General features: G+C 44.0%; 1 protein-coding gene across 4 annotated transcripts in view; it reads right to left on the bottom strand.

Annotated features, from left to right (window-relative positions):
- ATXN7L1 (ataxin 7 like 1) overlaps positions 1 to 23,908 on the bottom strand; it is a 208,843-nt gene extending 184,935 nt beyond the window's left edge. For all 4 annotated transcript variants that reach the window (XR_010922883.1, XR_010922884.1, XM_067564467.1 and 1 more), the window contains exons 1-2: positions 23,629 to 23,908; positions 22,947 to 23,015 (exon numbers count right to left, since the gene is read on the bottom strand). Coding sequence is in view for 2 of the 4 variants with exons in the window: in XM_067564467.1 (XP_067420568.1) it covers positions 22,947 to 23,015; positions 23,629 to 23,743 (184 nt within the window). In the remaining 2 variants the exon portion in view is untranslated. The remainder of the gene's footprint in view (positions 1 to 22,946; positions 23,016 to 23,628) is intronic.
- Between the last annotated feature and the right edge of the window lie 205 nt (positions 23,909 to 24,113).

Genomic DNA, 24,113 nt, shown 5'->3' with positions numbered 1-24,113 from the left:
TGAACTGAAGTCCAAGTAGACTTTTCAATGTTGGACTGAAATCCTAAGGTGTGGAACAGCGACATGGCTGTCTGTACTACAGAGAGGCAAGGTAAATAATCTGTAGCCCTGTGTAGGGCAATCACCCCAAGGTCGAGGTAGGAAGCAGGGGAGGGGGACACAGGTCCACCGACTCCACTGCGTCCCAGCCCAGGGCCCTGGCAGTGACGAGGGTGTCCCATCACTGAGTCAGCGGGACTCCAGCCGAAACACGCTGACTCAGCTATAGGCCATAACACAACCGGTCTGCTGTCTGGCTTCCCTGAGCTCCTTCCTTCCCCCCTTTCTCTGGAGCACCCTGTTGTTTGAGTCACCCTCAGTCTCCTCAGGGTATTCTGCCATTGGGAGGTTTCACAACCCCTCGGCCTCGTAGATCGGTGGCAGGTCCAGTAGCTCCTCGAGGTCATCACCAGATGGCAGCTACTCTAGGTTGCAGGCCAGGTATTTCCTCTGGTTCACAGGGGCTAGGGATCTCTGGAAGCTCCTCCAGGTCACAAGGCCCAGGTACTTCCTCAGGTACACTGAGTTCAGGCAGCTCCAGCAGATCCTCGGGGCTCCAGTTTGTGGACAGCTCTGGCCGCTTCTCTTCAGGGTAGCGGTCAAGCTCCAGTCCCAGCACCCAGGGAGAGACGTCCTTCTCCCTCGGCTGCTCTCTCCCAACTAAGCTAGAAGGCCAGCCCTTTATACTTCCTCTTTCTGTCCCACCTCTCTGCTTCCAGTCAGGTAGAGGTGGACTTCCAGGTTCCGCTCCCCAGAGGGGGTTTGTCCTCCCTCTCCATCAATCTCCAAGGGAGGCCACACCTCCTGGAGGCTACAGGTACCCATTAATAAAGGAGACTCCAGTTTATCAGACACTAACGTGCCTTTGGAGAAGCTAAACTCCTTGTGGTATCAGATGAATCTTGTCAGGACCAAATTAGGTTGTAGAGCAACCGGGATTGGTACCGAGGATGTTGATCATTTCAATGGTATCTGTCTAGTCCATAGCTCTGGTACTGAAGATGTTGGCCTCCAAGGTACTATTGTTGGAGCCTAAGTCACCTATTTAGGTACCAGAAATGGTATTGAAAAGTCTGTCAATGTTAAAAGAGATTCTAGAGGCAGATCTTTCAGGGTCTCTACTGGAGTGGTCATGCTTGAAGGTACAACTTGGAGCTGAGGTATGCTTGGTATCATGGGTCTCTGAGAAGCTCAAGATCTTTGACAAGCTCCCAGTACTGGAGAAGCCTGGAGCCTCAGCAGTACATTCCTCAGGACCTGAGGACTCAAGACTTTTTGAAGTGAGCGCTCTAAAAGAAGATCCAGGACTCTTTCTTGGGAGCTTTATCAGTACCATCCCCTGTGTTCTCATCCCGCAAATGACATAGGCCAACAGGATATGGAGGTTGATGGGGCACTGTGCTCACTCAGAAGTGGATGTATGGGGAGACTAGGGGAGAGATGGGGAGATATCTGGGCCTGTATCCGAGGCTGGCTGGAAAGAGCATTCCATTAGGAGAAGCCTAAGTTTAATATGCCTTTTTTTTTTAAATCTGCTTTAAAAAACTGGGCCTGGTTCTCCATTGCCTTACACTTTATGTAGTTATTTATATCAGCATAAAGTAAATGCAAAGCAAGGCATAAAATGCTTCCATTCTTTTTTGGTAATTTTACTTAATTTTACACCATCTTTGCACAAATGTAACTGACTATATGCAAGAAAATCAAAAATAAAATCCATTGACTATGTTATTGAAAACATGTTGAATAGTGCAATTATAAAACTAAACTTGTATTTATTTCTTTATATTTCCATCCGATGCAGACTCCACAAAAAGGAATTCCATACAAAGTTGTGCCCTTGACATACTTGTCCAACTCCTATTTGCAATCCACAGGAGAAAGCAGGACATAAAAATTAAAAGCACAGAAGTGGAAGTTGGGAGAGCTGAATTATATTCTTGCTTCTACCAGACTCTTGCTACATGACTTTGAACAAGTCATTTAGTCTCTCTATTCCTCAGTTTCTCTACCTGTAAAATAATTTTTAGGTATCTACGTCAAAAGGGGACTGCGAAGGAGAGGTCTTATAACTATTATATTTCATTGGATCTTACAGTAAATTGGGTTGCTGGTTCTGCTAAATTAAACAATTATTTTAAAATAAAGATGTACAGGAAGAATATATTTAATCCACTCATCTTTAGGAAAAAATCTCCATACTTTGGAAATCTAATTTCAGTACAGGGTTGTTGGTATCCTGCCTTTTTCCCCACCCTTTTCCCTCCATTTATAATTAGCTTATGTGACAATCCTGGGGGGGGGGAATTTGTAGTAGCACTAAGTGAAAGTGACAAATGCCTAGTCAGTTTCACAGGGGAAGCCCCATTCACACTGAAGCCCTGTCAGGAATCTCTAAATGACAACATGTCAATCACAACTCTCCCACCAGAAATGAAAACAGTCTGGATGCTGGCACAGATAGGGGCAAACCATTTTCAATACCTGCTGAAGAAAGCATCCTACACCCTGGTGCTGAATGACATTAAAGCAGTGGATCTCACTTACAAGTAAAAGCAACTGGGAGGTTTGATATCTTTACCAAACCAAGTTTTACTGAGCATTATTTAATTCATGTGCATTTTACTATAATATCAGTGAAAACGCCAAAAAGCTAGTAGTGGTAAGGGAGGAACACTCCACATAAATGGACATCCTGGAGATTAAGCAAGGGTCTAAAAATATTTATTGTATCTGGTATATACGGACATCATTGCAGCCCCATCATTCAGTAGGCAAAAAATGCAAGCCTTCATGTAAACGCATACATGTTCAGCTTTGTAGTTACATACACACGATTGCTGTAAGAATGCGCTGCTGTAACAAAACTCACTTATCTATTCACTACGAATTATGCCAGAGCTTTAAAGGAACTGAAAAACTGATGTTACGATAGTTTAATTTGCTCATGTAATTTTAAAGGCAAGCATAGCTAAAGGAAGGGCAATATTCTTCAGTTTATCAGAGCTGAGCAGCAGCTTTCATTTAGGCATAAATATAGGTCTACAATTACCAAGTCAGACTGGAAAAAATATTCCGAAACCTAACAAAAAGAGGGCTTTTTAAAATCACTTACTGTTTCAGATGACAATGTCTTTAATGAAAGACAACAGACATCACATCATTACATGCAGAGTTCTAATAAATATTTTTAGGAAATGTGCTGTAAAATAAATGTGTTCAAGGGTTTTCTGTATATAAAAAAAAGTCAAAGCTGTAATGCTACCTTTCATCTTGCTCTTTTTAACCTTTGTGAGTGCTCCAGATCCATTACTCATATATCCACATCTCAGCCTGCAAAACTGTTTTTGCACGAGGCTTTACTGACAGTTTGTCAAGCATGCAGATGTAAAAGGTGGTCATGTTGAGGGAGGGGTGTTGCCAACTCTCACAATTTTATTGCAAGTCTCGCAATATTTGATATTTGATGCCAGTTCCTGGAGGCAACTGATTACACATGAGAAAGAAGGGTTACCTATCCTACAGTGATTGTAGTCCTTCCAGATGTTATAGTCAGCATGGATGTCACTGTAGATGCGTACGCACATCATGCATGAGACTGGAGTTTTTTTTTAAACTAGCAGTGTCCATCAGGGCCATACATGCACCCTGTGCCTCTACGTACTCCTGTAACAGGGCATAACGGGTAGTGGGGAGGCCATGATCCTCTGTCAGTTCCTGTTTGCTGGCCATGGCAGCAAAACAGAACCTGGCAAGTGTCCAACCTGCTATTTCTTCGCCCAGGCTAAAATTCCTCAAAATCTTCTGCAAATTATCAGAACCATTTCTGATCTTCAGTTCCCTCACAATTCATACACCATGAGGCTGAGCACTTCAAAAAGCGGAGAGAGAGAACAAGATATGGTATCCAAATTGACTACATCTCAAAGAACCACAATTAGTATAGGGTAAATAACGATTCTTTCTATGAGCGTGTGTCAGGGTGGCTCCCCATAGGTGACTGGCAAGCAGAATCCTCCCTGGCTAGTGGGAATGTAGCTGTAGCGGTCAATCAAACAGCAAGTGATGTACTATTCTCCTGAACTTGGCAACCAAACTAGCAACAAAAGTTAGTGCGTTCTCCTCACAGCTGCCTAGGAGAACTCAAACTGGAACATTTCTGAAGACAGATGATGCCACCTGTGACCTGGTGGATTGTGCCTTGACATTCATAGGGACAGGTTCACCAGCCAGGTAACAGCAGGTGAAAACACACTGTGTGATCAATGTCAAGATTCTCCACAATGAGACAGCTTGGCCTTTCAGTGTTCCAAATATGGCCACAAAGAAGTGAGAAGAGATCCTGAAAAGCATGATTCTGTTTAGATAATACAGCAGGGCTCTGGGGACATCCAAAAGTATACTGCTTCTTCTCTCCTATACAGCTCGTGGCTTCAAGGACGCTTGGTAAGGTGTTGGATTAGTTCCTTTGGAATTCCAGGACCACGTTAGGCAGGACTCAGCAGTGTGGTTTCATCACCATGTTGTCTCATGGAAGGATGTATAAGTGGCCCAACCATAAAAGCTTGCTAACTCTCCATGCTGAGAGAATGGCCATGAGACAGACAATCATGATGGCAAGAAGGTGTATTGAGCACTCTGACAGCAAGTGAAGCAAGGGAGAATTCATAAACTGTAGAAGAATATTGAGGTTCCACATGGAAGTCAGCACCCTAACTGGAAGGCAAGTGGGAAGAAGGTCCTTGAGGAATTTTAATACCATAGGGTATGGCAAGACAAAGTACAATTGCCCTAGAGTGTGACACGGATACATTGCTGCCAGGTGAAACTTACGGGGGGGGGTGTAAAAAACTAACCCCACATATTTCAGGAGCATTATAGAGTCCAATATCTTTGGTATCAGGGCCTCCATTAGGTCCATATTATTTTGAGTTGCCCTTATGGAGACCCTCTTCCATTTCTAGGAGGACAGTAGATTTCTACAGCAACCACTGTTGGTTAACACATTTTTGTTCAGGAAGCCTGCCAGGTTGTTGCTGATCCGTGGAAGATGTAGCTCCAGTTTGGTCACCCCATGTGGATGGCACCATTCCCAGAATTTAATGGCTTCCTGGGAAGGACAGGACGATCAAGCACCCCCCTTGCTTTTCTATATAGTGCATTGCTGACATGTCTGTCAAGATTTGCCCTGTGGAGTTCCACAGAATAGACAGGAAATTCCGGTGTCAGCCAAGCAAATAGTTTCAAGCCTTTAAAAGTCTTCCCTAGCTAACTGATATTGTCAGCCCTAGAAGAGCCACTCTCTCTACCTAACCACATTAAGGAACCCCTGATGAATGCATCCTCCAGTATGATTCCCAGGAACCAAAAACCTCTATATGTGGCAGTGGGACTGGTTGCAGGCCCATTCTAGGATCACCATCTAAAGCCTAAACTAGCATCTCAGAAATTTACCAATAAGAAAGCAGCCTCTTGGAATAGGGAGCAGCTTTCACTGCAGCCTAGGCAAGGAGACTTGAAGCTCCCATCAGCAAGTAACCACAGAGGGTGCGCCCTGTGCAAAGAGCTAGGAGCCATGGAATTCTGGCTTACGCATTTTGCAGTATCCTAAACTGCCTCTTTCCCTAGGAGAATAAACAGACTCCCACTGATATTAATGGGAGCTGGGCAGTATACTCCAATTTACCCCATCTCAGGTTTGGAAGGGACCTCAGGAGATCATCTAGTCCAACCCCCTGCTCAAAGCAGGACCACCCCAACTAAATCATCCCAGTCAGAGCTTTATCAAGCCAGGCCTTAAAGACCTCTAAGGATGGAGATTCCACCACGTCCCTAGGTAACCCATTCCAGGGCTTTGCCACCCACCGAGTGAAAAAGTTTTTCCTAATATCTAACCTAGACCTCCCCCACTGCAACTTGAGAACATTGCTCCTTGTTCTGTTATCTGCCACCATTCAGAATAGCCTAGCTCCATCCCCCTTGGAACCCCCTTTCAGGTAGTTAAAGGCCACTATCAAATCCCCCCTCATTTTTCTCTTCTGCAGACTAAACAAGCCCAGTTCCCTCAGCCTCTCCTCATAAGTCATGTGCTCCAGCTTCTAATCATTTTCATTGCCCTCCACTGGACTTTCTCCAATTTGTCCACATCATTCCTGTAGTGGGAGGCCCAAAACTGGACACAATATTCCAAATGAGGCCTCACCAGTGCTGAATAGAGGGGAATAATCACTTCCCTCAATTTCCTGGCAATGCTCCTACTAATGCAGCCCAATATACCATTAGCTTTCTTGGTAATAAGGGCACACTGTTGAATCATATCCAGCTTCTCATCCACTGTAACCCCCACGTCCTTTTCTGGGGAACTACTGCCGAGCCCATCGGTCCCCAGTCTGTAGCAATGCATGGAATTCTTCCGTCCTAAGTGTAGGATACTGCACTTGTCCTTGTTGAACCTCATCAGATTTCTTTTGGACCAATCCTCCACTTTGTCCCCCAAAAGACAGTCTTCATCCATGTGTAGTGCTTGCAATATACAGAGAAATAAAGGGAAGAGGCAGATTTTCACCATACACATTCAACCAGCCTATAGGCACCTTTCACATGCACATCCAAATTAAGAAAAGGAGATGTGTAACCTACATGCTTTTTCACAGATTCATATATTTTCAGACCAAAATGGACAATTATGATTTAGTCTGACTTCCTGCATAACACAGGCCACAGAATTTAATCCATTAATTCCTGCATCAAGCTCATATCTTGTAACTAAGGATAAAACATATTTTTAACAAGACATCCAGTCTTGATTTAAAGTTGTCATGTGATCCAGAATCTATTACACTCCTTGTAAACTGTTCCAATGTTTAGTTAACCTGATAAAAATTTGCATCTTATTTCTAGCTTGAATTTATCTATCTTCAGTTTCCAGCCACTGGATCTTATTATATCTTTGTTGACTAAATTAAAGAAAAGTCTAGTATAAGACATTTTCTTCCCATCTACATAATTATAAACCATATAAACCACCTCTTAACCTTCTCTTTGGTAAGTTAAATAGATTGAAGTTCTTAAATCTTTTGCAATAAGGCAGGTTTTCCAGACCTAGAATAATTAATGTAGTTCTTTTCTAAACCGTCCCCAATTTTTCATCATCCTTTTCTGTAGGGACACCAGAACTGTGCATAGTTTTTCAATGCCATATGCAGTAGTAACAACACCTCCTTACTCTTGGTCTATATCCCCCATTTACACATCCAAGGACTGCATTAGTCGTCTTTTTCACTGCAATGCATTGGGAGTTCATGCTTAAATCAGTCTCTCAACTTGTTTTTTTGTAAACATTTCTCCTTGTACACCTAGGACTAAGTTTCCCCTAACACCTGATCACATTCAGAATGGAACATCACTAAATTTGCTTCTGCTGATGATAACTGCATTATGTTACTTTTTTATCCCCGTTATGTAAATGTGAGAGATGCAGTATGTGAATGAAGTCAGAATAGGATTCTTTAGCCTTTATTTTTTATAAAGACCAAACTACACTAACAAAATATAACACTGCAAAATTATTACTAAATAATCATGGTAATATTTGTTTGATTATATTCTTCCTAAACAAAAGCAGATGCTCTATTCAGCACTGGTGAAGCCCCAGCTGGAGTACTGTGTCCAATTCTGAGCATCACAATTTAGGAGGATGTGGACAAACAGGAAAGAGTCCAGAGGAGAGCAACAAAAATGATAAAAGGTTTAGAAAACCTGACCTATGAAGAAAGGTTAAAAAAAAAACTGGGCATGTTTAGCCTTGAGAAAAGAAAACAGAGAGGTCATGACCTGATAACAGTCTTCCAATTCTTAATGGCTGTTATAAAGAGGATAGTGATCAACTGTTCTCAATGTCCACTGAAGGTAGGACAAGAAATAATGGGCTTAATCTGCAGCAAGGGAGATTTAAATTAGATATTAGGAAAAACGTTCTAATTATAAGGGTAGTTAAAATATGGAATAAGGTTCCCAAGGTGGTCTTGGAGTCCCCGTCACTGGAAGCTTTTAAAAACAAGTTGGACAAACCCCTGTTGGGGATGGTCTAGGTTTACTTAGTCCTGCCACAGCACAGGGGGCTGGACTTGATGACTTCTCAAAGTCCCTTCCAGCCCTACATGTCTATGATTCTATAATACTTTCACTCCTGTTTTATTTTGCACTATGTTTCTACACTCTTTGCTGGCCGGTCTCAATAGACCTCATTTTCACCAAAAACATGGCAAAACATGAGACTGTTGTGGGCGCTAGGCAGTGCTCTAGGAACAGGCAAGAGGCAATACTGAGGCTGGCCTGAAAGTATTTGCTTACGTTTTTAAAGCCACTAATCTGCTGAAAAAGAATTTGCAGTTAAGAGCTCTCCTAGCTAATTTACTAATGTACTGGGAGGGGGAAACTACTACTACTACAACTAATCCTTGATGAAATCTTGACAACAGTTAGGCTTCTGGTGTGCTGAGACCACTGCCTATTGTGGTAAGTAATATTATTTTATTGTCTCCTTGTACTCCCTGTCTGTCTGATAGCTTGATAGGTCTCAAAACATACTTGTAAACAGGGAACCATCACTGAGCAAGTGTGTTTTTAGTAGGGTCCTGCTAGGACTTGTTGTTGGCCCTACACTATATAAGATTTCTATAAATAATCTGGAAGACAAAATCATCACTGAAAGTTTGTAGATGACACAAACATTGTTGTAGTGGTAAACAGCGAAGAGGACAGGTAACCAATACAGAGCAATCTGATTGCTTGGTACACTGTGCCCAAGCAAACAATCTGTGTTTTAATACAGCTAAATGTAAATGCAAACATCCAGGAACTAATGAACATAGGCCATACTTACAGGATGGGGGACTGTCTCTCTCCCCTTCTTTCCCACACTTATTTTTTTTAATACATCTATTTGGCATTGTGTGACTGCTGCCAGAATACTGTGTCCAGTACTGGTCTCCACAATTTAAGAAGGATGTTGCAGAGGGCTCAGAGAAGAGCCACAAGAATGATCATAGGATTAGAAAACCTGCCTCTTACTAACAGACACAAGAAGCTCGACCAATTTAGCTTAACAGAAAAAGGATGATTACAATCTGTAAGTACTTACATGAGGAACAAATTTTAATTATGAGCTCTTCAATCTAGCAGAGAAATGTATAACATGATCCAATAGCTGGAAGTTGAAGCTACACAAATTCAGACTGGACATAAGGTGTACATTTTTAACAGTGAGAGTTATTAACCATTAGAATAACTTACCAAGGATTGTGGTGGATTCTCCATCACTGACAATTAAGTCAAGATAGGACATTTTTCTAAAAAGTACACTCTAGGAATTATTTTGGGGAAGTTTTATGTCATGCAGGGCTGTCCCTAGATGGGTGCAGGGCCCAGCGCAAATCAATGCCTCCACCTACCCCCCTACTTACTGCAGCTGGAGGAGCCTCATCCCACTCCAGAGCTGGACTGCCCCGAGTTTCAACAGGGTGGGCCCAGCCGCCCCAAATCCTGGCCAGCAGCCCCAGCCGGCCGTCCAGAGCTAGAGCACCAGCCAGGTGGCCCTGGAGCATCAGCCGGGTGGCCCTGGCCACTCCCGCAAGGTGGCCCCAAATCCTTGCCAGGCGGCCCCAGGTCCCATGGAGAAGCTGGCTCGCCCCCCTCCAGCCCCACCGGGTTCGGTGAGGCTGAGGGTGGGAAGGAAGTTGCTGCAGCACCGGTGATGCAGCAGGGGCAGGACCAGCCTTGCTGTTTGGGAAGGCAAAGCCTTCCCCGGCCTATGGCGGGGGCCCCCAAAGCGCGGGGCCCGGGGCGGTCGACCCAATTTGCCGTACCCTAAGGACAGCCCTGATGGCATGTGTTATACAGGAGATTAGACTAGATGACCACAATGGTCCCTGCTGGCCTTGAAATCTATGAAAGCTGATTAAAGTGGTTAATTTTAAGGAGGGACCTGGTCCAAGAGAGAGAGGATGGTTGGAGAACAGAATCAGAGAGGATGAAATTTACTTTTATCAGCTGGCTTGGACAATTACAATTAACTGAACTGTTGCTAATCACTTTCAGGTTCTTCTGCATTAACTCAAGGTTGTGAAAATTTCAGGAACAGTTTAAATAATGGCTTCCACTGGAAATCAGTATCTGTTTCCTTTACATCTTTCCCACTTATCTTCAAACCTTCTTCCAAACCATGCATTAAGCTTGGAATAGTCCCCTTCCCACACACCAATCTCCTCTACCACCTTCAAAACTCCTCCTCAAAATAGCTTCTTCCATGAAGCCTTTCAACACTGGCTACTTCTACATACTTACCACCTCTGACTCATATCTGCACACCATATACCTACCGCTTTTGTCAGTATTTGAACTATACTGTAAACTCCTTGGAACAGGGACCAAGTTCTCTTATTTGTTTATAAAATGACAAGCACACTGTTGGTATTATATAGAAATAAAAATAAACATTTCTTGAAGGGTTTTTAAAAGCTTATTTTTACAAAATCCAACTTTGGGACAAATGTTGACCTGCCAGGATCCCTCTGAGAATTCACATTAGCACTATTTTGTCAAAAATGTTTGTGGAACCAGCAGCCAAGAACTGCAGCAGGCATTTGGGAAGGAAAGAAACAACAATAAAAAGTGCAAAATGCGACTGGTGGAATTGTATCTGTTCAGGGATGCAAAAACAGGAAGTTTTTCTTTCTGGTGAACAAGTAACATCTGTGGGAGTTCTGAAAACTGCACTACATCTGTCAGAAACTAAATACAAACAAAGCTTGGTAAGAAAATCTAGACAGTGTGCTGATCCCTCCCATAAAGGCTGGCGGGATGACTGGTCAGAAAATACACAAAACAGATAACAAGGACTGTTTAACAGCGAGAGCAGATAAAAGGAAGCTACAGACCATTGGTTCTCAAACTGGGGGTCGCGATGTGGTTATGTGGGGCTCGCGGGGCTCTGAGCCCCGACCCCGGCCAGGCACGTGACTCTGAGCCTCCCTGCTTCCTCCTGGCAGAGGAACCTGGGGGCTAGGAGAGAGCGGTGATGCACAGTTACTGCTCACCCCTCCAAACATTCCTCTGCACCCCGCTAGGAGGCTGTGGGGGTGGGGGGAGGAGAGCAAGAAACAATGCCAGGGCTCCCTGCATCCAGGCCACTCTGCCAACCTGGGCGGTGCTGTGAGGCAAGATTCAGGAGCTGCTGCCCTCCCCTTATGCAGCCCAAGTGGGGCAAGTGACTTGGATGCAGGGAGCCCTGATGTTGCTCCTCCCCTCACAGCCCCCTAGGGGTGCATGGAGCAGCAGCTTTCGAGGTGGGAGCAAGCAGCAATACCAGCTGCTCCGTGCATGCAGGGCTGTTTCCCCAGTTGGGCGCAAGAGGGGGTTGCAGGGACCAGGAGGAGCCTGCGGGGGCCAGGGGCAAAGAGGGGTGGGGAGTCAGTGGGGGGGCCAGGGGCAGGTGCCCCCAGAGGCAAGAGGGTCACACTCAGAGGCTTGATACGTGAAAGGGGTCACCCATACAAAAAGTTTGAGAACCACTGCTATAGACTTATTAGCCTGACATTGATCATGGGCAAAATAATGTGATGGTTATTCAGGACTCCATCAACAAAAAATTAGATGCTGAAAATATAACTAGTGCCAGCCAACACTGTTTAGTGGAAAGTAGGTCTTGCCAACCAAACCTGTTTATTTTTGACAGGATTACAGATCTGGGTGATAAAAGCAATGTGTTGATACAGTATGCTTGGATTTCTCGAAGGCATTTGACTTAGTACCATATGACATTTTAATTAAAAAACTTCCATTATATAGAAGTGACACGGTTAACAGTAGATGGATTAAAAACTGGCCAACAGATCTGCAACTGTAGGCATCAATGGGGAAACATCAATGAGCAGCGCCATTTATAGGGACCCTCCAGAAAACAATTCTTGTTCCAATGCTATTCAATATTGTTTTCAACAATCTAGATTGGGGTTCTCAGCCTTTTTCCTTCTGAGGCCCCCCAACATTCCATTAAAAATGCCCAGAGCTCACCTGTGCCACAACAATGGTTTATCTGAATATCCAAGTAAATTAAAAGCCAGGGCCGGTGTTAAGGGGTAGCACACAGAGAAACTGCCCAGACCCCCATGCCACGGAGGTCCTATGAAGCTAAATGGCTCGGGCTTTGGCTTCAGCCCCGGGCAGCAGGGCTTGGGCTTCAGCTTTCTGCCCCGGGTCCCAGAGAGTCTAACGCCGGCCCTACTCTCTGGTTTATTGTGGTGAACCCCCTGAAACTTGCTCACGGTCCCTGTGGGGGTCCCAAAGGCCTGGTTGAGAACCAGCAATATAGATGATAATATAGAATCTTTGCTGGTAAAGTCTGCAGATGACACAAAGATTCGTGGAGTACTATGTAATGAACACACATGTGATGGGGTGTACTTGGCCTTTGAAACGCCCTACAGGAGGCCCTTCAGTTCTACTACACCCCACCCCAGGAAGCACCAAAGTGACAGAAAAGGAGCAGCAAAGGTGGGTCCGCCAGGACTGCCTAGAGAGGTCTTATGGAAGCAGCCAATCAGAGCCCAGCAGGTTCAGATAAAAGGGGCTGCAGAGCCTTAGTAAGTCAGTTCCTGGATGGGACCAGAAGGGTGGGGCAAGGCAGGGTGCTTCAAGGAGCTCTAGGGATAACCAGAGTTTGTTTCTGCCTTCATTTTCTTAAAGTTGGGTTTTTTGGGAGAGAGAGGATCTAAGAACCTTAACCCTGAGGAACAGGTGAAGTTAAAAGGGGCCATGTAGGAAGAAGCAGCAAAGAACTGAAATCAATCAGTGCAAAGATGCTTTTTATAGGGTCCCTGGATTGGAATCTGTAGTAGTAGGTGGGCCTAAGTTCCCCTACTGGCCACAGTGGCATAAACCCCAAGGAGGAGACACAGTTTATAAACGGATGAATTTAAAAGGCTCAGAACCAGGGCTGAAGATCATAGCAAGGGCAGTGAGACTGTTCATTTATCAGACTTGTTACTACCCTGGAAGGGATTCATTTGGACTTTGACTTGGCTGGAGGGCCAACCCATGGAAGATCCACTAAGGTCAGCTGGCAGCCTGCAGGGGGCTCAAGGAGTGACTAAAGGACTGCAATATCACACCCAGACCCCAGGAGGCACTTAACCGGTTAGTGCTCCCCATTACAACAGGTTATGTTATAGAGTCGTCTTGATCACCTATTTAAATGGTCACAATCCAATAAAATGTATTTTAATACAGCCAAATGCAAGGTAATACATCTGTAAATAGAATAATGGGAGACCTACAAGATGGGAGACTCAGTCTTGGACAACAGAGAGTCTGCAAAGGACTTAGAGGTCACTGAGGATAACCTGCCTCAGCATGAGCTCTCAGTGCAATGCTGTAGCAAAAAGAGCTAATGTGATCCTTGTATGTATTTATAAAAAGGGGGACACTAAAATAAAATAGAGAAACAATCTTAACTCCATGCAATGCATTTGTAACATCACTACTAGAATACTGTGTTCAGTTCTGGGTTCTACTCTTCTCAAAGAATGTGGAAATACTGGAAAGACTTCAAAGGGAAACCACAAAAATGACCCAGGGACTAAAAGACAAGCCTTACAGTTTGAGGCATAAGCAGCTCAAACTATTCATTTTATCAAAGAGAAGGCTGAGAGGTGACTTGATCACTGTGTATAGGCACTTAAAAATGGACAAATTCTGATAGTGAGGGCTTTTCAACCTTGCTGACAAAGGCATAACAAGATCCAATGGTAGAAAGTTGGACAAATTCAACCTTGAAATAAGATGCAATTTCCTAACAGTGTGGGCATCTAAACATCACAATAGCTTACCGGTGAGGTGGTGGACTCCTTGTTGCTTGCAGTCTTTAAAACAAGATTAGATATCTTCTAAAAGACATACTTTAGTGCATCTTCTGGGAAAAATTCTATGGCTTGTGTGCAAGTGAGGTTGGGCGACGGTGTTAAGTCGGCTGGTCTTGGTATTTGTCCCTTCCAGTCTTAGATAGGGTCTATGAATCCCCTTTTCATTGGCCATGGAGAGAATAGGAAGCAATGCAGTGTTCTCAACATAACACTTTCAGTGCTTCATTAAGACAACTACTACACTCAAATATCATGTTTCAGGACTTCAGCTGCTCATTGGCAAGGGTCCAAGAAGAATTTTTTTCCCAATGCACAATCCCCCACTTACTCTGGGATGGCCACAGCTGGAGGTGGGACACCAGATGGCATGGTGATTGCGGTGGTATAGATCAGTTGGGTTCTCAACCAAGGGTGGTATGCAGAGGTCTTCCAGGAGGTATATCAACTCATCTAGATATTTGCCTAATTTTAAAACAGGCTACATAAAAAGCATTAGCTAAGTCAGTATAAACTAAAATTTCATATAGACAATGACTTGTTTATACTGCTCTGTATACTATACACTGAAATGTAAGTACAATATGTATAATCCAATTGATTTATTTTATAATTATACGGTAAAAATGAGAAAGTAAGCAATTGTTCAGTAATAGTGTGCTGTGACACTTTTGTATTTTTATGTCTGATTTTGTAAGCAAGTAGTTTTTAAAACTTGGGGGTACACAAGACAAATCAGACTCCTGAAAGGGGTACAGAAAGTTATACTAAAGGTTGAGAGCCACTGGTATAGATAATCGGTTTAGTCAATTGGCTCACGTCTCCTGCTCACATACTCAGAGTCCAAACAATTGCCAGATTTAGGGTTGGAAAGGGATTCCCCCCAGGTGACACTGGCAGGCATCTTGAGGATTTTCTACCTTCCTCTGCAGCATGGGGTACAGATCTGGGCATATCCCACCTAATCAATTTCCTGCCATTGCAGGGCCTCAGGCATTGGCAGTGTCAGGGACCCTGGGTCTCGAACTATGGCCCACACGGCTTTTGGAGCTAGCAAGTTCCAACCTGCTCCCAGGATTCTGCTAACTGTTGTCAGAATAGAAGCTGAACTCAGACAGAGGACCCCATTCCTGGAAGCTGATCGGTAGAATGCTGGGGTTCCTGATTGGTCCAGCCCCTATTTGAACCCAGCACAGGAACAGGAAGTTGTTCATACAACTGGGGTCCACCTTGCTCTGGACTGTGTGCGTTGTGTTCCCTCGCTCCTGCTCCTCTGGCTTGACTTCCTGGTATCGCAGCTGCTGGCCTGACTGGTTACTGAGCCATGATTATGCTCTCAAGTTTGTCTCCTTCTGATCTCCCGGTAACCCGACCCTCCCTGCCTCCTAACACTGCCCTCTGGCCTGTCTGGGACTCTAACGTCCTGGTATCTGACACAGCCTGACTCCCGCTTTGACTACTAGGTCTGACCGCCTACCTCCCGGTCATGACAGGTAGCATCTAGGTCTCTCCTGGTCTCTGCTGGTTGCCCACAATAGTTTAGTCTCCTCAGAACTGAAATGTTTTAGTCTAACCCAAGTTATTGGGCTCAACACATGTGTACATGGGTGAAATTTAATGGCCTGTAATATACAGGAGGTCAGACCAGACATTCTAATAGTCCCATCTGGCTTTAAATTCTATGAAAATAAAGTAATAAGCAAAAATAGTAAAACACAAGCCACCACAGATTAGGGATCAACACCATCCTCAAAACTGGGATAGGGAGTCTTGCCCTCCCCTGTACACTGTCCTGTCTCTTCAGCAGCGCTTCTTATATCCCTTCTCCTGAACACCCGTGCCAAGGGAAGCTAGTGTTAACCCCTTTGCACTGATTTAGGGTTATGCGGTGCTCCTCCATCACAATATGATTATCTCTATTTTACAGATGGATCAACTGAAGCACAGAGAGATTAAGTGACTTGAACAAATTCAAACTTAGAAGTGTGAAAAAAGCCAGAACTCTCCTTGCAGTCCCTGCTCTTGCTACACGATTTTTATTCTAATCTAGAAAACCCTGCTTCTTTCCCCTAACACACACATTCATGAAAAACAAAAAGACAAAACCAGCAGCAGTACAATATAAAGAAAGAGCATATGGTTCTAAACCCTCGTGAACTGAATTGCTATAAAGTGACACAAGAAGATAGGCAGAGCTTAAAGTGTATTATTTAAGACTTAAATACTGATAGTAAAAAGTGAAGAAAATTGCTGAATAATAGTCAAGGCAGTTTACAGAGTATGGGCAATTTATATTCTGTTGAATAAAAGGACCTAAAGAACCATGAAGCCCCATTCTGCAATAGCTCCAGTGGTTTACAAGCATAGCCTCAAACAAACATTACATCAGCCTACGATAGAGTAACTCTTAAATTGTCAACCATACACTATACATATGGCTGAGAAAGGGGAAAAGGAGTGGGAAAAAAAAGCTGGTTCTTTAAAGGTTTTTCCAACCTTGCATCCCATCTGTAATCTCAGTTAAGCAATTGGAAAGCACTAAAACAGTTCTATCAGCATCATGTCATTTTACCATTCTCTGGGATTGACAATGGGGATCTCTCTATAGGTGAGTCCCTAGTAAACTCCTGTACACCAGTTTCCTTTCCTACCTTTTTATCATCCCAAATTTGCAATGAGTACAACGAATGTCAGAGAAGTCTTTTTGTGACAATCCCTCAGTGGACAGAAAATCACATATAGCTTCCCACTAAACTCAAAATCCCTATCCTGAAAAACATTAGGTTGATTTCTTGATCTCCAGCTACCTTCAAGCACAAATATTGAGGACAGTTACCAGATACACGCGTAGATCCCCCAATCTCAAACTTGTACCAAGATGGTGATCTTTTCATGGCATCACAGACAATCCTGAAGACTCTAAATTTAGATCTGTCCTAGGACTTGCCTTATATGTACTCTCAGTAACTTGCTAAGAAGAGTATGAACCTATGTTGTCTAAAAAGATCTCTGGTAAATTCAGAGGAATTGTCAACATTGTAGTTGAATTCCTTTCAACTAGCAATCTCCAAGATTCAAGGAGAACCTAAATAAAAACAAAGAAGTTCTAGTTTAAAGGCAGCAAATTTTTACACATACTGAAAGAATTTTTAACAGCAGTCTTTTCCTAGACAGAGCGATAGTTTAGGATCGTGCGTCCAAAGAATCCAAAATCCTGATATGAACATCTATGGTCAGCAAGCATCATCACCCACTCTTCCGCTCAGCCTGGGCTGATGAAATATAGCACACCTAAATTATAAGCTCTCTCGAGACACAGTCCAAATCTTCAAATGTATTTTGTATAATGTTTAGCATAATTGGGCCCCAATACTGATAAAACCTCAGGGGACTATCCTAATAGGTGTATTAAACAATAATAATATAGTACACAGCTAGAACCAGACTTAGCCAATAGTTAATCCCCAGCAGAGTCTCAGTGTTGCATGCTAGGTCAGGGCAGAATTCTAGAGAACAACACAAAGCCAAAAGACTGTATACCCAAATGATCCAGCATTTAACGTCAGAACATGGACAATCCAATCCCACGGTCAGCGTCATCCTGAGGAGAACTCACAATGGGAGTTTAAATAATCAGAAACAGAAGGCACAGATTATCCCTACACCTAATGCCATACAGATATGGAACAGTTCCTCTTGACATCAGCCACATCTTGTCTCAAGCCAATTCCCAGCTTTTTTACATACCAAGCTCTAGTTGAATATTGTGTCCACTGGAGGCCCTCTGCCTTTGGAACGTGGTTATTAATGTATATAGATTAGGGAGCAAATGGAGGAAAGTTATACATAAGGAGAACCGTAGTACACTGCAGCCCCACCTCTGATGGACGACGCTTGATTTCTGTTTTCTTCTTTGGTATGTTTAATTTCTAAACTCTTCCTAAACATTTTTCCAAAAAAGACGGAGGAGGGTGAGAAAAACAAACATTTTAAAAAAGGTAGGTTACATTCATGGAGATTTGTACCAGAAGAAATTTAAATACAATCTCCATCCTGACATAAACCAGTTTGTTTTGTCTTCTCTCACTACTCCACTTTCAGGTGCACTTTATTTTTCCTCTTTCCGCTGGTTTTTATTTTGCTCCACTCATATTTATATTATACAATCCCCTTGACATTAGCTATCCACTGCTATATCCCAACCTCTTTTCTTCCTTCGATTCCAAGAAGAATAGAATCTCTTTTCAATAGAAACATAGCTTTCATTTTATGCACAGCGCAGATGTTTAGAGCAAAACTGACTAGACCGTCCATGAATTTTACTCTAGTGCTACTGTGGTCCTGTTCTGCAGAAGTGCCCTGCAGGCGAATATTAAGATGCAGGAGGATATGAAGGAAAATGCTGGATACTTGTTATCCTGCACCCAATTTAATCCTTCCCTTGATACCTCTCTCCCTCTATATCCTTTCAACACTCCAGCTCCAAATGTATCCACCAAGTCTGAGCCCAGAGATTGGGCATGTGCGATACTGATCCAGATAAACACACACTTTAACATAGATACATACATTATAACTTGTTTTGCTACAATGATTTTTATGCTCAACTATCCTACTGTACAGTGATGAGTTAGAAACTGGCAGTGAAGAAACAATGTCAGACAGACACAGCAGTCATCAAGTTCAAACTGGAACATTAAAATCTGTTGAACTGAGAGTGTAAATTGACTATGACATCAAGCTTAACTTTTGACCCTTATAGTTTTTATGGAGCGCCGCTGAATCTAAACTTCCATTTGGCGAGCCACCAGATATACACTGAAACACCATGAACCAAATTCATCCCTGGTGTACTGTCAGTAAAGTTAAATCAGGATGTCTTTGGCCCCACAGAGCTTAACCGATCTCAATACACATACAGTGTAGCAAAGTACACATAGCTCTTTCAATTTATGTACATAAGAAAATACATGTTTATATAACATGTGTACTCATAAGAAAAAGTGAAAATATTTGATGTACACAATGTACTTAAAATCAATTACAGGTTATTATGAATAAGGTGATCTTTTAGCATCAATTTCATAGTCAAATAATTACAGTTTAGTGAATATTTCACAACAAATAAGTGATCCAGTGATTTAGCTCATATTCCTCATAGACTATCCACAAGCAAATCTTCATTTCCTCAAATTTGTTAGTTAACTCTAAGGATAAATTCCAAACAGTGTTCCAAGTCTTTTCTAGTCACAATTTGAGCTACATTGGTTAGTTGTGATTTATTAGACAAGTCACATGATACTGCGTCCTGATTAGATGAGAAATCAAGCTTTTCTTGCAGAAATAATTATGCATGCAAATTTCATTTTCCATGAATACCTGAGCAAGTAACTTTGAAATCCACTTTCCACAAACATACCTACCAATAAAACTCAATACATTCACAAAAAGTAAACATACAGGGGGCATGATCATGGCCAAAGCAAGTTCATTTGCAAATGTGAGCAAATATTCATGATTTTTTCCCTTCCTCACTATTCTCTCACTATACAAATAATGATAACAAGAGGCAGTACAGAGTGCAGTCTATTGTAAGTCTCTGGTTTCTCTCTCTCTTTTTTGTTTTAAAAAACGGCTGCATTACACCTTTTGCACTACAGAAATTATACAATAGGGCTGGATTGTTAGCCTCTTATTCTCAATGATGAGCACTTATTCATACAGGTAGTCCCACTGAACTGGACGGAACTATTTTGTGCTTTCCATTGAAAGGGGTACATAAACTGGATCATGAGTGAGGTAGCAGTCTTTACCGGTGCATTATCATACCACCAACAAATGACTGATCATGGATTATGGACCCCTTCAAATATTCTTTCCTCATCTAGCACATGTGCACAAATGGGAATACAAGCCCTACTGGTTTTTATATGGTTTTATTTCTGCTCATTGATAACAGGAACTCAGTCCATGTCTGACGAGTGCTTTAGGGCACAGTTTCTCAATCTGTGGTATGCGTACCCCTGGGGATACGCAAGACACAGACAGGGGGTACGCGGCAAAAAACCCAGTGAAGGGAGGTGGGTGGCAGCCACCGACTTCTGAGGAAGCCAGGCGGCAGCCTCCCGCTTCCCACCCTGTCCTAGCTCCCAGCTGGGAGGTAAACGGCAGCTGCCCCAGTCCTGGGAAGCTGGGTGGTAGCTGCCAGCTTTTTGGGATGCCGGGCAGCAGCCGCCCGCGTCCCACCCGGTCCCAGCTCCCAGGTGAGAGCCCACCAGCAGCCTCCTGCACCCTGCGAGCTGGGCTCACAGCTGGGTGGCTGCCACCCGTGCCCCGGCTCTGAGACAAGAGACAGCCTCCCGCACCCTGGCTTGAAGATGGGCAGCAGCTGCCTGCCACCTGCCCACATCCCTGGGTCCCAGGCTGCTCAGAAGCCTCCTCTGCCCCAGCTCAGAGCAGGTGGAAGTCACCCACCTCCCAGGCTGGCAGGCAGGTGGCAGTCCTCCTCCCCGTCTCAAAGCCCAGTGCCCAGATGGAGAGCCCAGCGGCTTGCCCAGTCCTGGGGCCAGGCTCTACCCACAGGCTTATTTGTCAATTTCACTGCTCTAGCTGAGCAGTGAAATTGACAACTATGACAGCCCCAGATTTTACCAGTATAAAAATGTTAAGAGAGGCCCACATAGTGTGATTTGCTCGAGGCCCGCACCCACCTAGGGACGGCCATGGGGAGCACTGCTGTCCACCCTGATAGGCCGCTAGTGCCTGCTCATACCTCACAAGTTCCCGCCTGTGTGAGGAGAACACCAGGTGACACCGCCATAAGCCATAGTGATTTGCTGGCGTTGACCTTTGCTCCTATATGGAGGAAGGGGAGGAGGAAGAAGAGGAGAAACAGCAGGGGAGTTTGTGATCTGCCACAGCCACACAGCATTGCAGAACTCAGTTAACTCTCCTGCTTTACGAGAAATACAGTCGTCCAGTGGTAAAGGTGAAAAAGATTGTATTTCTCAGAGTGGAAAATTAAGTGTTGGGGTACTTATTAAAATTTTCAGAAGTTAGGGGGTACTTGCTACTTAAAAGGTTGAGAAACACTGCTTTAGGGAGCACAAACTAGGTAGCCAAGCAATCTCCTGTTAGCAACAATTTCAATTAATTAAAATATAATTTTTTTTAATGTACATTTGGTATTTATCATTATGTCAAAAGCCATATACTACAAAAAGCAAATTTGATAAACTAGGATTTCTGAATTTTTTCAATATTTAAAAATAATTTGCAATCATTCAATAAACATTAATAAAGTCTCAGATTTGTGTGAAGTCTTATTTATAACCTAGTTTTATATCTTGGCAGTCTGTGATATAAGGAAGTCAACTGAATTATATGAGATCACAAAGAAAAGCATGTTGGATTTGAACTGAAGACCTTCCAGGTCCACAAGCCCTGGCTATAACAAAAACACTGGCATACCATGCAATACGTATTGCATATATGAGATCAGAATACATCTACAAGTAATTGTTGCAAATACATGGGCAATGAGTTCTGTATGTCTGACTCTAGCTCTTCAGATTTTTCCCACCTTTAAACAAGAGGAATAAAGGTTCATTCATGATTTACAAAGGGTACTCATACACAGTGATAGGTATGGTATAACAATTACATTAACAGACTGATTAAATGAGTAAGGTAAAAATATTTCAATTCATACTAATTTATTCAAGTGGATTAAAAGTCCTTTAAAATTGTCCTGCAAGTTGCTACTGGAAGCAGGAACAGATTTCTAAAGTATGGAAAAATATGTAGATTTAAATTAATGACCACCTGATTTTAAAAACAGAATAAGTTATAAGGCTTGTCTGGAAAAGAAACATTTTCTTCAGTTTTCATTTAAGTTGCCAACAACATTGCCATTGTCACTGAATTCATGTTAACATCAATATAGTAAAAATCTAGTTAACATCATTCTATAATGTATGTACTCTTAAGATACACCTTATTAGTAAGGGATACTCAAGTATTGTAACAATGTGATCTCTCTCAATGTTAGTATGTTATGTAAAAGTTTCACTACTGTGGGACTGCTTCCTAGTAACCAATTTCACACCAATTGGGTATTTTTGGTGGTGGTAAGGCTATGAGTTTGTAAAATCTTATTCACACCATAACAAACAAAAAGAATTTCTTCAGGATAGCATCACCCTCAGAATCTGCCAATACTAGCTCACTGATTTCATTATACCTAGTCAAGTGTTAATTTAGCACATCCTGTCACAAACAATCAGTGAATCTGAGTGCTTGCAGCCATACTAAAGTTGTTTCTTTTACCAACTTACAGGCCTCTTGGCATACTGGGAAATGCCAGTACATTGGGATTTATTTGCCTGCTCACATTCAAAGCATCAAGAAACGTGATACTTCAAACTGCCATCTTATGCCCAGCATTTCTCAACCGACTCATTGGATTTGATTTGTCTGCAACCACACTCACCACGTGACAATCTGAAACCAAAATACAACTTGAACTAATATGAACTGATTTAAATATTACCACAAACCAATCTTTTCAGCAAGAGCAAAAAACCGTGTATACTGTTCTTTTCAGTTGCAGTTGCTAATGACTTTTAGAATTAAGCAGCTTGAAGTTGGTACCAGGTGTAGACGTGTGTATTTCCATACAGAAATGAAGGGAGTGTAGTAACTCTTAGAAAGAAATCCAATATGGAATGTTGCATGATTCTTTGATTTAAAATTGTCTTTTATCCTTTAACACATAACACTTACATATACACCCCAGTTATATTTATACTTTAAAAGAAGTTGACACATAGTGGCAGTCACTTGTGTGTACTCAAGCCTGATAAGCAATCTTCATGGTTACCCAGCAGAACAATTCACATGATGCTATGATATCTTGTTAAGACCATACCACACTCACTCACAACCACTAAGAGGCAGACAGGTGGAGGTGTGTCAATGGTTTTCACTTACCTTCTTTATTAAGCCTCATCACCTCCCTGCTTTTTCCACCCTCTTTTCCAGTCTCTTCTACATCTACACCTGCAGAAGAGAAGCAAAGTCAGAGAGAGTCCAGGTAAGTATGTTTATTGGGGAGGGGACGGAGTTAACAGTGTTTATATATGCAACAGCAAAAACACAACTATCACAGTCACGGCACCTGCCATGGAGTCCCAGTGCCAGCCTCCCCATGCTACAGCATCCTCCTTCCCCCCTCCCATGCAATCGCACCTTCTCTTCCACCACTGTCCCCCATGCAACAGCATCCTCCTGCCTCCCACGCAACAGCATCCTCCTGTTCCTCCAGCTGCCTCCCCCCCCCCGGGCAAGAGCATCTTCCTCCTACCCCCTACCCCGACCGGCTCTCCTCTCCCCAAGCAGCTGGCCCAGCAGCACAGGTCCCCAGTACTGAGCCGGCGGCAGCAGCAGACAACGTGTACCCAGCACCTCCCCACACGCATGGGGACGGGGGTCTGTGCAGTGGGCGTGTGGGGAGAAGGCAACTCCTAGTGCAGCGGGGCACAGCAGAGCATCGGGCCTCTCCGCTGCCCCCACTACCCCGGGCGGCGAGCCCCGTCTCCCTCCTCCGTGTGTGTATGCAGTGGGAGCAGCATGGGGAGCCCGGGCAGGGCTCTGTGTCTGGTGGTGCCCTTACTGTGCGGGGGGGCGGCGCAGTGCGCGTGCGAGGGGGCGGCCTCCCGGACCCAGGCGGCCCAGGGCTGGCCCAGGAACGCCTCGGGACTGGGCACGGGCCGCTCCAGGGCCGCCATGGCGCCGCTCCGGCTCCTGCCTTCTTGTTGCTTTTCCCGTTTCCTTCGGCACCAGCAGCGAGCGAGCGAGCGAGCCAGCCACGGGATTCGAGAACGCCGCACGTCATCCTCGGGACGTTCCGCCGCCCACACAGGGGTAGTGTCAGCCCCTGCTCCCTATCAGATCGGGCTCCCCGCCTCGCACCACGCATGCCCGGGGCAGCCGAGCCTGCGCACTGGCCATGGCGAAGCCTCTGCCCGCACTCTGCCAGAGCCAGAGGGGGTAAAGGGGGGCGCGCGCGAGGCAGCAGGCGCAGCCGGACAAGGCCGGCGTGAATGGGCCACGTGCAGTTCCCGGGGCAGGGAGGACGCAGCGTCCACGCGCGGGCGG

The sequence above is a fragment of the Emydura macquarii genome, unplaced genomic scaffold (assembly GCF_026122565.2).
Source record: "Emydura macquarii macquarii isolate MOO-44397 ecotype Brisbane River unplaced genomic scaffold, CSIRO-AGI_Emac_v2 contig_2636, whole genome shotgun sequence".
NCBI classification, from domain to species: Eukaryota; Metazoa; Chordata; order Testudines; family Chelidae; genus Emydura; species Emydura macquarii.
The sequence above is the reverse complement of the archived record's forward strand: the minus strand, read 5'-3'. Positions and strand labels throughout refer to the sequence as shown.